Source organism: Aspergillus tubingensis (genome assembly GCF_013340325.1).
Source record: "Aspergillus tubingensis WU-2223L DNA, scaffold_3, whole genome shotgun sequence".
In the NCBI taxonomy this organism is placed as follows: domain Eukaryota; kingdom Fungi; phylum Ascomycota; class Eurotiomycetes; order Eurotiales; family Aspergillaceae; genus Aspergillus; species Aspergillus tubingensis.
Window position 1 is genome coordinate 4,209,427 of NW_023336277.1, and position 12,006 is coordinate 4,221,432.

Genomic DNA, 12,006 nt, shown 5'->3' on the forward strand with positions numbered 1-12,006 from the left:
ACGCTTATTTCATTTATTTCTGGCAACATTCAAATTGATTATCAGGAAGGCTGGCATTCTGACTCACAGGGGATTCGTTGGGATTCGACGAGGGATTTGGGGACAGTGTTCTTAGTGCAACCAACCATAGGAAATAGTTCCTGGTGTGGAGTATCCTTCGGAGCCGTCGGAGTCCCATACCATGTTTCGCTCAAAGCATGTATCAGTATGGAGAAGTAGACCATATACCCATGCTTTATCAAGGTCATGAGCAGATTAGCTATCGTAAGGGACAAACTAAGTTGACAACAGGCTACAACAGAGCGGGTCTGCTTTGCTGCCGGAAAGCGCAACCTGGAACCCCGGCCCAGTATGATAAGTATCCTATCTGTAAACAAAGAATAAGCTTCAACGCCTAGACAAGCAGAAAATATCCGAAGGGCCAAACCTGTAATACTTCCCGAACGAGGTCGTCCAATCAGAAATCCACCATTTCCGGACCAGATCCCGAGGATCAGTATATTATTAATGGGGATGATAAGATATTTAGTTTTTGTATTTATAAAACCTCCTGCTATCGGCATATAAATAGCAGAGCAAGCCCAGTCATTCAGTGTAGCATTACCTCTCAGGGGCCTACTGATGAGGCCGAATACAGTATGGAGCCCAATAATCCTTCACAAGGCTTTTTGAAGGCCATCGAAAGCGTTATGCGAACTTATGACGCGGAGCTCAGGAATATTAACCATTTGGTACGTTTTTTGATATTAGTACGCATAAATTGAGTTTTCCCTGGCTTCTAATTGGAGAAGATATGGTCGAACCCCGAACTTGCTTTTAAAGAGTACAAAGCGCATGATAACATTTGCACTATGTTTGAAAGTCTCAAACTAGATGGCTACCGTGTCTGCCGGAGTGCCTATGGGCTAGAAACAGCCTTCAAGATTGAGTATACTCACAAATCTGGAGGCCGAGTGGTGGTATTCAATGCAGAATATGATGCGCTCCCGGGGATCGGACATGCCTGCGGTCACAATCTCATAGCAACCAGCTCTATCGCTGCGTTCATCGCAACCTGTGAAACTTTGAAGGCCCAGTATGGACATGGCCCTGGATTCACTGTTCGCCTTTTGGGTACTCCCGCGGAGGAAGCTGGAGGAGGAAAGATTCTGTTGATTAAGAAGGGGGCGTACAAAGATGTATTCGCCTGTCTTATGGTTCATCCTATGTCGCCTGCGCCAAAAAGTGACAAGTTTCTCAGTATAGCAGCAGGCCTGCCAGGGGGTTTCCTGGCGACCGATGACGTCCGCGTCACATTCAGAGGTAAAGCTGCCCATGCATCGGCGGCCCCATGGGAGGGTGTCAATGCTCTTGATGCAGTTGTGGCTGCATATCTGAATATCTCCCTTCTTCGTCAGCAAATGTTACCAAGTCAAAGAGTTCATGGCACCATCGTGCACGGTGGCGACCGTCCGAACATCATACCCGAGTCTGCCTCTGTAGACTATTGCATGAGAGCATCAAGTGTGAAATCTCTGGACAGCTTGAGAGAAAACGTCACCAAGTGCTTTGAAGCTGCTGCAACAGCTACTGGCTCTAAGGTTGATTTTGAGTGGTATGTAACCAGAATGATGCGATTATTACCGGTGAATCTGACGAGATTAAGGGGCGGCCTTTCATATGCCGATCTTAAGGTCAATCGGCCAATGTGTGAGAGGTTTGTCCATGTAATGCAAATAATGGGCCACGATTCAGTTTTCCAGTTGGGTGAGCAAGAAGGTCTCCTAAGCGGCGGGTCCACAGACATGGGTAAGCACGGCTGGAGTTGTCTAGGTACCTCAATTCGCTGATGACAAGAACATCTAGGCAACGTTTCCTACGAGGTACCGGGCTTTCATGCAATGTATATCATTCCCGCAAATGGTGTAAATCACACACACGAGTTTACTAGTGCTGCGGGATCATCTGAAGCATTTGAGCGCACCATTGCCTGCGCGTCAGGAATTGCCGCTGTCGCATGTCAACTGATTGTTGATGATGATTTCGCCAAACAAGTACAATATTATTTCCGGGAAGCCGAATGAGCAATTCGTGGACATAACTGTGAGAGACAAAAGAAAAAAAAAAAAAAGAATAGTTGCGCCCACCACTTTCTGGAGTAAATGGCAAACAACCTTGTACATATGCAATATGGTATCCATGAGTTTGGTTTCAAGGGCCGCGGATTTTAGGCATGGGGAGAGATGTTTGTATCTGCCTAGAAAAAACTATGCGCTATTTGGGTGGCGCGGTTTACCATGAGACGATATTCGATAGAAGTTGATGAAGCCTCTTGGGACTTGCAGCTCCATTGGAGGCGTCGCCACCACCCGTGCTGCGTACTGTATAAGCAAGGGTAATATTTTGGTGCCAAGAATCGGTAGAGTCCACGCAAAACGTCAAGGACGTGACATTTGGTATGAAATATCCCATCCAGCCCCACATACTGTTCCGGCACTAGGGAATATATGGACAGACAGTGTTGTCCTTGCCATCCAAACAAAATGACCACAGGCATTATTACCTAAATATCAACTGGAAACGCACTGGAAAGGAAGGCCGGGCGAACTTCGTACATCCAGCGCGGGAATGCCTTGGAAGTAGAGCGTCCAATATGTTTAACCTTTGATCTTCCATCCGCAGTAAGCCCATTCTGTTATTGCCTCTGATATACCTTTCAGCTACCACCGCAAGGTCTCTTGACTCATTATTATGTTGCCATCAGGCACAGAACAGGCTTCGCGGCGACGTGCTGAATAGTCGCTTTTGGGCTTTAGGGGAGGTAAATATCTCCGAATAAAGTCCCCGATCCGGCAAATCAGTAGACCGAGACTAGAAGTCACCAAGACTAAAAGTTTCCGCGACCACTGAAACAGGGACACCCTAGGCGCCAACTACGCATTCCAGACATCTAAACTCTCCGAGAGCCATACGCTCTTCGGAACTAAGGGGCCTGTACTCTGTCCCGCTGCAGCTTTCCTGCAGTCTAATATTTTTCTTGCCTATCGTAGATCGTAACAGCGGCAAGACACTGTCGCGGTATATCCCATTACTAAGTGGAGCAGGTGTGCCCTTCGCCAGCTTTATAAGATGAAAGCAAGTTTCCGTCAGAAGTAGAGTCGCCGTCTTACCGACTATCGTTCACACACCAGGATTGCAATATGAGAGAGACGACGCCGGATGGAATTTCCTTAGGATCCCAGGCAAGAGATGTTGAGCATGGAAGGGCTGCCGCTCAGCTTTTTCGGCAAGATGAGCTTCTCGAATTTGGCGGTTTTGATGATGTCCGCCATCCTCATAATTGGTCTTTGGCGTCCCGTATTTGGGCGACTTTTATGTTGGCAATGTTCAATTTGGTCGTGACTATTTCCAGCAGTATTTTTGGTAGTGCTCAAGCAAAAGTCGCAGACCAATTTGGTGTGAACGAAGAAGTGGCTGTACTTGGCACGTCTCTCTTCTTGGTTGTAGGTGTCCATTATATCTATTCTCAAAACACACATGAAGCGAAGGTCATTCTAATTGGGTCTCTACCGGATAGGGTTATATAATTGGCCCTCTCATTTTTGGGCCATTGTCCGAGAGGTTCGGACGCAAGTTACCCCTTGTCATAGGAGTCGGAATATCATCTTTGTTCAGCCTCATGCCAGCGTTGGGTCAAAATATTGCTACCGTCCTAGTCGGCCGTTTTCTAGCAGGGTTGTTCGGCGTCGCTCCTATTGCTGTCCTTGGTGGACTAATTACAGATTGCTGGAACGTCGTTTATCGTGGAACTGCCTTAGCGTTTTGCATCTGCTTGGTGTTCTCCGGTCCCACGTTTGGCCCGATTATTGGCGGATTAATAGTCGACAGTTCTGCAGGCTGGAGATGGACTATGTGGGTTGTCGTCATTGCTGGGCTATTCTTTTCCCTCCTCGCTATGCTGGTCCACCCTGAGACCTACCCTCCAGCTATACTTCAGCGTATTGCGAAGGATCTGCGGAAGCAGACTGGGGCCCGAAATATCCGTTCGCAGTTGGATATGGAAGAAGCATCTCTCCATAAATTAGCGCAGCTTTACCTGGTACGCCCATGGGGTAAGCGATATAGAACCTGCAGGGATTATTGAGGTGCTGACATTAGCACAGTGCTCTTCTTCACGGAGCCGATTCTTGTTCTTCTAACACTATATCAGTCCTTTATATATGGTCTGATGTACCTATTTTATCAATCATATCCTATCGCCTTTGGTGAAGTTCGCGGGTGGGGCTCGGGTCTTGCTTCACTTCCACTCCTAAGCATCATCACTGGAGTATTTGTTGGCACTGCCGTGGTTGTTATCTATACTCAAACGTTTTTCAAGCGAAAGGTGGAAAGCAATGGCGGTAAATTCGAGCCTGAAGACCGCCTCCCGTTAATGATATTTGGTGGCTGTCTTGTACCAGCTGGCCTGTTCTGGTATGCTTGGACTTCCAATTCTCAGATTCCCTGGCCAAGTGAAGTCTGCTCGGGATTCCTTATCGGTTGGGGCATGTACACAATTTTCATTCAGTGCTTTACATATATTGTTGACTGCTATACAAGCATGGCAAACAGTGCAATGGCAGCCAATGGTGCTGTAAGGAGTGTCTTTGGTGCAGTGTTTCCTCTCTTCGCCAGGTTCATGTATCATAAATTGGGAGTTGCCTGGGCTACAAGTCTCGTCGGTTTTCTCAGTGCGGCTATGGTCCCAGTGCCTGTTGTCTTCTGGATCTACGGTGGACGTATACGGAGCTGGTCGCAACGGACTCGCAGTGCTAGCTGAGGAGTGGAGGAATTCCCAATGTTATTCTTGGACAGGTACCGGACCGGAAAAATCGGGACAACACGATTTTCATACATTGAGATATTACATGATATTTGAATATACTCAGGATAACAACAGGTTAAATGTCATCCTGTTTTCTAAACCACGTTCACTGCATTCTGGGTCAAGACCATCAGCATGGTGAGGTCCTGACAGAAGGCAGAAAAACGAAGCGACAATTTCTCAACGTACCATATTTGCCGAACTGCCATTCGTTGATAAACAGTTCTGCTCTGAAATCCACTACGCCTGGATAACGGGAGATCTGAGTGACCAGAATCTGGGTACAGTAATACCTTAGAAAGTAATATTCCACATACAAAGCGAAATAAAATGAGGTTGCAGTTCCCAGCTCTAGACAGAACGTGAACTGGGTGGCCGGTGGAGTGCAGACTGCACGTCTTCAAGAAAAGGTGGCGCACCACTCCCGTCAGCAAAGAGCAGCAGGAGTCTTTCTGACAAGGTAAAGTGGCGCCCCACAAATAGTGGCTTGAGGACGGAGTAATTCGCAATCTGGATCGGGTGAGTTGTTGGGCGGTTGGGAAAGGTGGGGGCAATAGAACGTAAGGGCATATCCGCTGTTTAACTGAGATAGTCTTTGTTTACCAGCAGAAGGATGTTTCTCGGCAACATGGTATTGACGGCTGCCCACAGGCAGTGGCGGGGGGTGGGGGGGGGTTCGTCGTCAACAGCGAGGTTCTAGACTACAGCCGAGTCCAGGCGTGCGGATCTATTTAAGCAAGTAAGATCCCAAAGCAAATTCAGATGCTCAGAATCAAATGTGAACTAAATATCTCGTTATAACCACGCTTTCCTGGGATACTATCTTTGAACAATCGCATCAAATCAATTTCAGTCAAAATGAAGCAACAGCCTCCGCAGCGTCTCCCTCTGGATATCTCGAAAATCCCGAAGCTTGACATCAAGCAAGCGGGCCATTTGCGCCACTACCACAATCTTGCCTGGCAGCTAGACGGTGAATGGCGCCATATGGGGACGCAGGAGCCTGCCCAGGAGTTCCTCGATGCGTACAGATATCAAATATCCGCCATGGCTTATGGTGCTGGAGTAGCACATTTTCATCGCCTCCCAGCGTTGCGAAGCGTCTTCAAGCCTCTTCTACGTCGTTTGATACATAAAATGCTCCGGCGCGAGGTGTGGGGCTACTGGTTCAACACAAGTCATTCCGGAAATAAAACCGATCCTGATCGAGAGGAGCTGAGGAAGCCCTGGGCTGACCCTGTCGTGCGCGAAAACATCATGTATAGTGGACATCTGCTGCTGATGACGAGCCTGTATGCCATGCTATTCGACGACGACGAGTTTGAGAAGCCCTTGTCTCTGACGTTCCGTTGGGACCCACTATTCTGGGGACTCGGTACGGAGGTATTTTCGTATGATAACCGCAGCTTACAGGCGGCGATAATCTCAGAAATGGAGAAGAACAAATGGATTGGGGTCTGTTGCGAGCCCAACCTGGTCTTCGTTGTCTGCAATCAGTTTCCGGTACTTACTGTCCGTCCCGGCGAACCGTTTTCGGCTAATCATTTATCAAAAGTTGGTAGGCATGCGATACAACGATGTCAGAGACGGCACGAATGTTGTTGGAGACGTTCTTGAGAAATATAAAAAGGCATGGGAACTGAAGCAGATGGTTGCGTCGAATGGCTTGTACGTGGATTGGTGGTATGTGAATCAGGATAGGCCTGAGATTCCAAAGCAAGTGGGCTTTACTGCCGGGTATGTTGTTCCCTACTTGGTGAAATGGCAAGGTGTTAACACCTCCGCAGCGCAAATGCTTTTATGAATACCTGGAACCCCAAGTTAGTAAGATCTGCCTTTGAAAGACAGGCATTCGGTTACATAACCAATTTCGACGGAGATGTACGTCTCAACTCGCCCACGTTAGCGAATGTCTACAGAGAGATCGCTGGGGACGATGCAGGAGATAAGGCACTGCTTTTAAAGGCACTTGAGATCGCGAAGACAATCCCACCCCCTAAGTTTCCTTTCTCCCTTCCAACTTTTGGTTACGTTGTCGAGTGGTTGTCAGAGCTCGGCAAGTCTATTGAATTGGAAGGCTTACTAGAATACGCGGATACGAATTTGAATCCCACCTGGGAAAATGGCGGATTGTTTTACCCGCGCAACGACCAGGCTATAGATGAATCTCACCGATGGAGGCACATGGACCGGTTTACTGGGAATGCTGCTATTGGATATGCCAGACTGAATGTCAACGACGGCCAGAAAATCATGTGGGATAGACCATGGACGCGGGATATCCTGGCTAAGCGTCCATGGATCGACGGTGTTGATCTGTCACAAGGTGTTGACTTTCTCCGGGGACAGTGGGACTCAGATGAAAGTGCTTTAATACTTACTATGAAGACCTGGGATAGCTCCGTGGTTGAGGTGGAACCAACAGCTCGCAATCTAGAAGAAGGAACTTGGGCAGTTTATATTGCGGGAGAACTGCAGAAGTGTGTGGAGGTAACCGACACTAACAGCTTCACATTTCCTGTACCTGTCCGGGGGGATGAAGTTGATGTTGTTATAATAAAGGTACAATAAGGTGTTTGTGAGAAGGACTGAAAGACGGAGAAGGAAGGAAGTAATGGATCTGGCGGAACGGAAATCGACCAGCACCAACTTCAGAAGTGTGTCGAGTGCTCAACTGAGTATTGCAGTTCTTGAGCCGTAACGCACGGGATGTCAATTGCTATGCATGTATTAAAAATCATATATCGCAGCTCCTGTCCATCATGAGCGACATAACTAGTCCTTCTATTTTCGGTACCGGGTTTCCGACTTCTGGAGGATGCCTTCAGATTTTTAATAGCCAGCAATTTCAATGCGGATGTGGTCCAATCCCCCCATACAGCAGGACCTGAGCCTCTTAAGCATCAATGCCAATGGAATTGATTAAAGAGAGATACAGCTATCTAGCAGCACATTTTGAATTGTATGTGCTACCGTTACACAGCCACTGCGACTCTGCACAGCTATGCCCCAGCATTCGGTTGCATTGATCACTGTGAAGTAGAGGAGAGCCCCATTACCGAGCCTCGTCGGAATTGCACATGTCATTCTCATGCATACAGTGTTCTGAATAGCTGCTCGTACAGTCTGGAAGCAGAATAGTATAGCCCTTCGAAATGCCTGCTTTGCGCGTTGGTTTTCGCTTTGTATTCTGGCGGTATAGGGCTAGTTGATGCCAATATTTTGCTTTCGGGTCATTGTAATGTTCACAAAATATCTCTCTGCCATTCTATGAAGAAAATACGGCTTAAATACTTCCTTACATCTAGTTATCGCTTCCGAAGGTTTCATTCCACCTGGCTGTCTAAGTGGCGTCGCAGCCTCGTCTGTTTTTGATCAATTGTTAATGAATTCACCAGCTGCGAGGTGCCGTTTGACTCGTCTTGATGGCATATCATTGTTTTATTCTGTCTATTCTGTACTAAGAGTCCACCCCTCCACGTTTGTTCTGAATATCCTGCTCGGTTAGCGTCAATTGAAACACACCCTGTCGCCGTCTTCACATGAGAGAGTAGGCAGAAGGAAAAAGAAACAACCATACTCAATCATAGTATAAGGGGAATCTAGCTAGCGAACTGGGTATAACCTTTGAATTTTCGTGATACGATGTGCCTAGTCACGACCCACGGTGCCAGGGTAAGCGTTTCGCAGTTGAATTGGTAAAGAGGGGCAGGTAGATTTACAGTTGAGAACTACAAGTTTCTGCTCCGGAGATAGCTTTTGAACGGTACTATAAAGACCAGCGTCTAAGAGAAAGTAGATATATTAACACATTCAGACAGACGAGGGCCTGTAATTTAACCAGCCTAGATATGGGCGATTGACGGCAATTATTCGATTTCTATAAGACTCCACGCGACTTTTTTGCTCCTTCAACTGATACCTGTAATGATTCCAGACCTTTATCATAAGCAAGCTGTTTCGCGGCTCCTATACCGGCAAGTGATCCTTGAGCATGATTCATCAGCCGTTGATCACGGGATCAGAGTATGGCTTGAAGACCGAAGTCAACTTACCGGTGGCTAACGCAACCGAGACTATTTTAGCGGAGGTTGAGGTGTCGCCAGCCGCGAAACATCCACGAAGGCTAGTCTCGCGCATGGCAGTCTTTGTGATAACATGGCCGCCAGGCCCTGGTTGAGTTTCAAGACCGAGGCTCGCTATAATATCCGCGCCACGATTAACATTAGGGGGACTGTGTATGAGCATCCGGAGATCCTGATCAGGCCCTTCGCTGAAGTGCATCCGAATGCCAGCTGTGTGCGAATTCTCGGAAACGGATGTGACTTCCCGCTTATCAAATTTGGCACCTCGAGCTGCTGCTATGTCTAGGGCATGTTGTATTTCCTTATTGGCGTCAATGATGTCTCCGTCTGTAAAGATTGTGAGTTGTTGGTTGCCGGCAAGGGGAAGCGCAGTGAGAAGAGGGATCAGTTCAGTCGCTGTTTCGAAGCGGAATACGCCCACATGGCCACCGCGTTTTTCGAATCCGTCGCAAAATAGGCAATGGACACTGCGAGTCACGAAAAGTCAGCTTTGTTACATGGTACCCTGGATATCCGGCGGTATAAGACGTACATTCCACGGCCCCAGAGTTCCTTATAGCCTTTTACCGGTGGAAGGACATCTTCCGTCCCCGTCGCTAAAACCAACTTGCGTCCCAGCCAGGTGTTACCTCTCTCATCCTTGAGCTCGAAGAAGGGCCGCTTCGGATACTCTTCAACATGTCGAGCTGTGGTTATATGCGTGTCGATGAAGGAGACGGTATCGTATTTGTCCATGATCTCCTCAACCGCAGTTGCGCGATAAAATTCCGGCTTTTCCCCGTCATGCCGCAGAACGTTGTGCATCATAGTAACCCCTCCATTACGGTACACTTGAGAATCGAAAAGGGCAGTCTTACAACAGGCTCTCCCGAGGGACATTGCCGCTGCCAGTCCAGCTGGACCGCCACCAATGATGAGAGCGTCGTACATCATATCTTGCATTAGCCAGGGCTCGTGTGTCAAGGTGAGGGGCAATTGGACTATGAACAGTACGTTATAACCTGAACCTGTCCCAGCCGTGAGCCAGATGGGTGCGTCGAGAACTGGTGTTATAATTTCCCTTGGGAAACTGATGTGGAATGGTAGGAATAAGAGGGTCTCTTATAAGGTGATAGCTGCTATCCTCAGGCAACGATTCTGTGTAAGTTGGTGGCCTGGGTGCCAGCTACACAAGGTGTATGGCAGTACATAGCAGGATGATACCAGGGAGAGCTACTATGCTCGACTGATACCAACAGATAGGCTCAGACTCGGGCCATCGGTGGGCAGATCATTAATGATGAGAGCCTAGACCCTTGTCTCGGACACTTTTAAAGTTTCCGAGGCCGTCCCCAATTACCCGCTTGCCTTTGCCTTAGTGACGAACCTTCTCGGAGAGTTTTTTTTGGCGGCTGACGTAAAGTGGTCCCAGGCGGAAACTTTCCCTAAAATGCCGCCGACGGACACTTCTTGGGAACCTGGAAATATGTTCTTCATACAACATGGACTCACAGCAACTTGTCTCTGGAGGTCAACCGACTTCAAGTGAAGTGGACCGCAGCGCTCAACCCTACCGAGGCTCATGTGACCCTTGTAGTATGGCTCCTTTCGCTCAACTTATTCAAAGGATTGCCCGACTGACTGCCAGCTGCAGGGACGAGGAAGGTTCGATGCTCCGGCGAGCGTCCCGTTTGCTCCAGATGCGCTTCCGCGAACAAGGACTGTTGTTATTCATCCCGTATGCCACTAGGGAGACCCAGATCCAAGCGCAAGCAACCGACTTGTCCCCAACGGCCTGTAACTCACCCAGTTTCACGTGAGAACTCCACGTCGCCTACCAATCGCGTAGCTGCCTCACCTGAATCGCATGGAGATATCGCAACGGTCCAACCGGACCAATTCACTTTTCTGACTCAGCTCCGATCGGGACAGGATGGTGGTCTGCCGTACTGTACACCTATGACCGAAAGAAATCGCATTGACCACATGTATGAAGAACCAGCTATACTTACGCGTCCTTTGCCACTGACTCTTAGCTTGACAATAGGCCTCCACACCAGTTATACCCCGAGCCGGACAGGGATTTGCTTGCGGCTACTGTTAGCCAGCCATCAACAAATACATGCGCATGTCTTTCTGAACAATATCTATTGTTAGAACAGCTTCGCCTTAAATCTCAGCTAATCGTCCCAGAAGACCTGCACTTGCTGCGTGAAACCGTTCGAAAAGCATTTATGATTCTGAATTGCCAGCACTGCCCATTACGCTATTTTGCGATCATTCAAAATTCCGTCATTTTGGGTGTGGTCTGTCTGTGCGTCGGCGAGTGTTATGAAAGAATACTTAAAACAATTGATACAGAGACAAAACGTCTCGACAGTAACGGCGAGCATAAGCAAGTGCGATTTTCTAACGTCGATCAAGATGGTTCATACCATGCCAATCTGCTAGGCCACACTTCTTTATTCTCGGTGAATCTTGTGCCTACAGAATGGAGAACCATTATGCGCAAGGTTCTGAAAGCAGAGATATTCGGCGTTAGCAGCAACGACTTCTGTTTTATAAAACTAGTGCAGTTATTAGAAGAGCGTCAAACGAGCTGGCATCGGGACCCGCCTGCGCCTGATTGTCCCCCTTCTTACCGGACGAGCTGCCAGCTTCCCGACAGGGTACCAACCTGTCTTCGATTAGTCAACGATATAAAAAGGCTTATCAGCTCTCTCGCATTGTGATTTGCATACAGGCAGACCCTTGCTCCTGTTTGGTCACCGTGACCCATCCAACGCAGAGGATTTCACAAGCCCATGTTTCTTCGGGGCCAGCATCCAAGCACGCGGGGCTTGAATTGGTACAAGTAAGATTGAAATCCCTAAGACAGCCCTGCAGTTCTTTCTTAGTCCTTGAGGTAATTGAAGCATTATCCAGCAGCCTGTTCCATCCCTGTCAGGATTGTTAGACCACTTTTGTTCTTCAATGGGCGCTGCCCTGATTTCACTATATTGTCGGCGCCCAGTGATCTTTGTAGACCAAAATAGTATTTCTGACCAATCTGCTATATATCTTATCTCTAATGCCAAGTGCTCGGCTGTGAGTAATAGT

The 12,006-nt window shown here is 48.1% G+C and overlaps 5 protein-coding genes across 5 annotated transcripts; 4 read left to right on the plus strand and 1 right to left on the minus strand.

Moving 5' to 3' along the window:
* Nucleotides 1-638: 638 nt before the first annotated feature.
* On the plus strand, nucleotides 639-2,063 carry AtWU_02535 (M20 family metallopeptidase; the record flags this gene model as incomplete). Its single annotated transcript, XM_035497649.1, has 4 exons — nucleotides 639-731; nucleotides 792-1,594; nucleotides 1,646-1,788; nucleotides 1,846-2,063. The coding sequence occupies 4 exons, from the start codon at nucleotides 639-641 to the stop codon at nucleotides 2,061-2,063; spliced, it is 1,257 nt and encodes a 418-aa protein (XP_035353542.1).
* A 1,116-nt stretch (nucleotides 2,064-3,179) lies between these two features.
* AtWU_02536 (putative MFS transporter) lies at nucleotides 3,180-4,798 on the plus strand (the record flags this gene model as incomplete). Its single annotated transcript, XM_035497650.1, has 3 exons — nucleotides 3,180-3,482; nucleotides 3,557-4,091; nucleotides 4,143-4,798. The coding sequence occupies 3 exons, from the start codon at nucleotides 3,180-3,182 to the stop codon at nucleotides 4,796-4,798; spliced, it is 1,494 nt and encodes a 497-aa protein (XP_035353543.1).
* Nucleotides 4,799-5,701: 903 nt separating this feature from the next.
* AtWU_02537 (linalool dehydratase/isomerase) lies at nucleotides 5,702-7,414 on the plus strand (the record flags this gene model as incomplete). Its single annotated transcript, XM_035497651.1, has 3 exons — nucleotides 5,702-6,346; nucleotides 6,399-6,580; nucleotides 6,631-7,414. 3 exons carry the CDS (start codon nucleotides 5,702-5,704, stop codon nucleotides 7,412-7,414), a joined length of 1,611 nt encoding a protein of 536 aa, XP_035353544.1.
* A 1,309-nt stretch (nucleotides 7,415-8,723) lies between these two features.
* On the minus strand, nucleotides 8,724-9,861 carry AtWU_02538 (NAD(P)/FAD-dependent oxidoreductase; the record flags this gene model as incomplete). The annotated part of the gene is made up of 3 exons (XM_035497652.1): nucleotides 8,724-8,830; nucleotides 8,899-9,395; nucleotides 9,461-9,861. 3 exons carry the CDS (start codon nucleotides 9,859-9,861, stop codon nucleotides 8,724-8,726), a joined length of 1,005 nt encoding a protein of 334 aa, XP_035353545.1.
* Nucleotides 9,862-10,409: 548 nt separating this feature from the next.
* Nucleotides 10,410-11,598, plus strand: AtWU_02539 (Zn(II)2Cys6 transcription factor domain-containing protein; the record flags this gene model as incomplete). Its single annotated transcript, XM_035497653.1, has 5 exons — nucleotides 10,410-10,503; nucleotides 10,562-10,895; nucleotides 10,955-11,208; nucleotides 11,269-11,444; nucleotides 11,494-11,598. The coding sequence occupies 5 exons, from the start codon at nucleotides 10,410-10,412 to the stop codon at nucleotides 11,596-11,598; spliced, it is 963 nt and encodes a 320-aa protein (XP_035353546.1).
* Nucleotides 11,599-12,006: the final 408 nt, after the last annotated feature.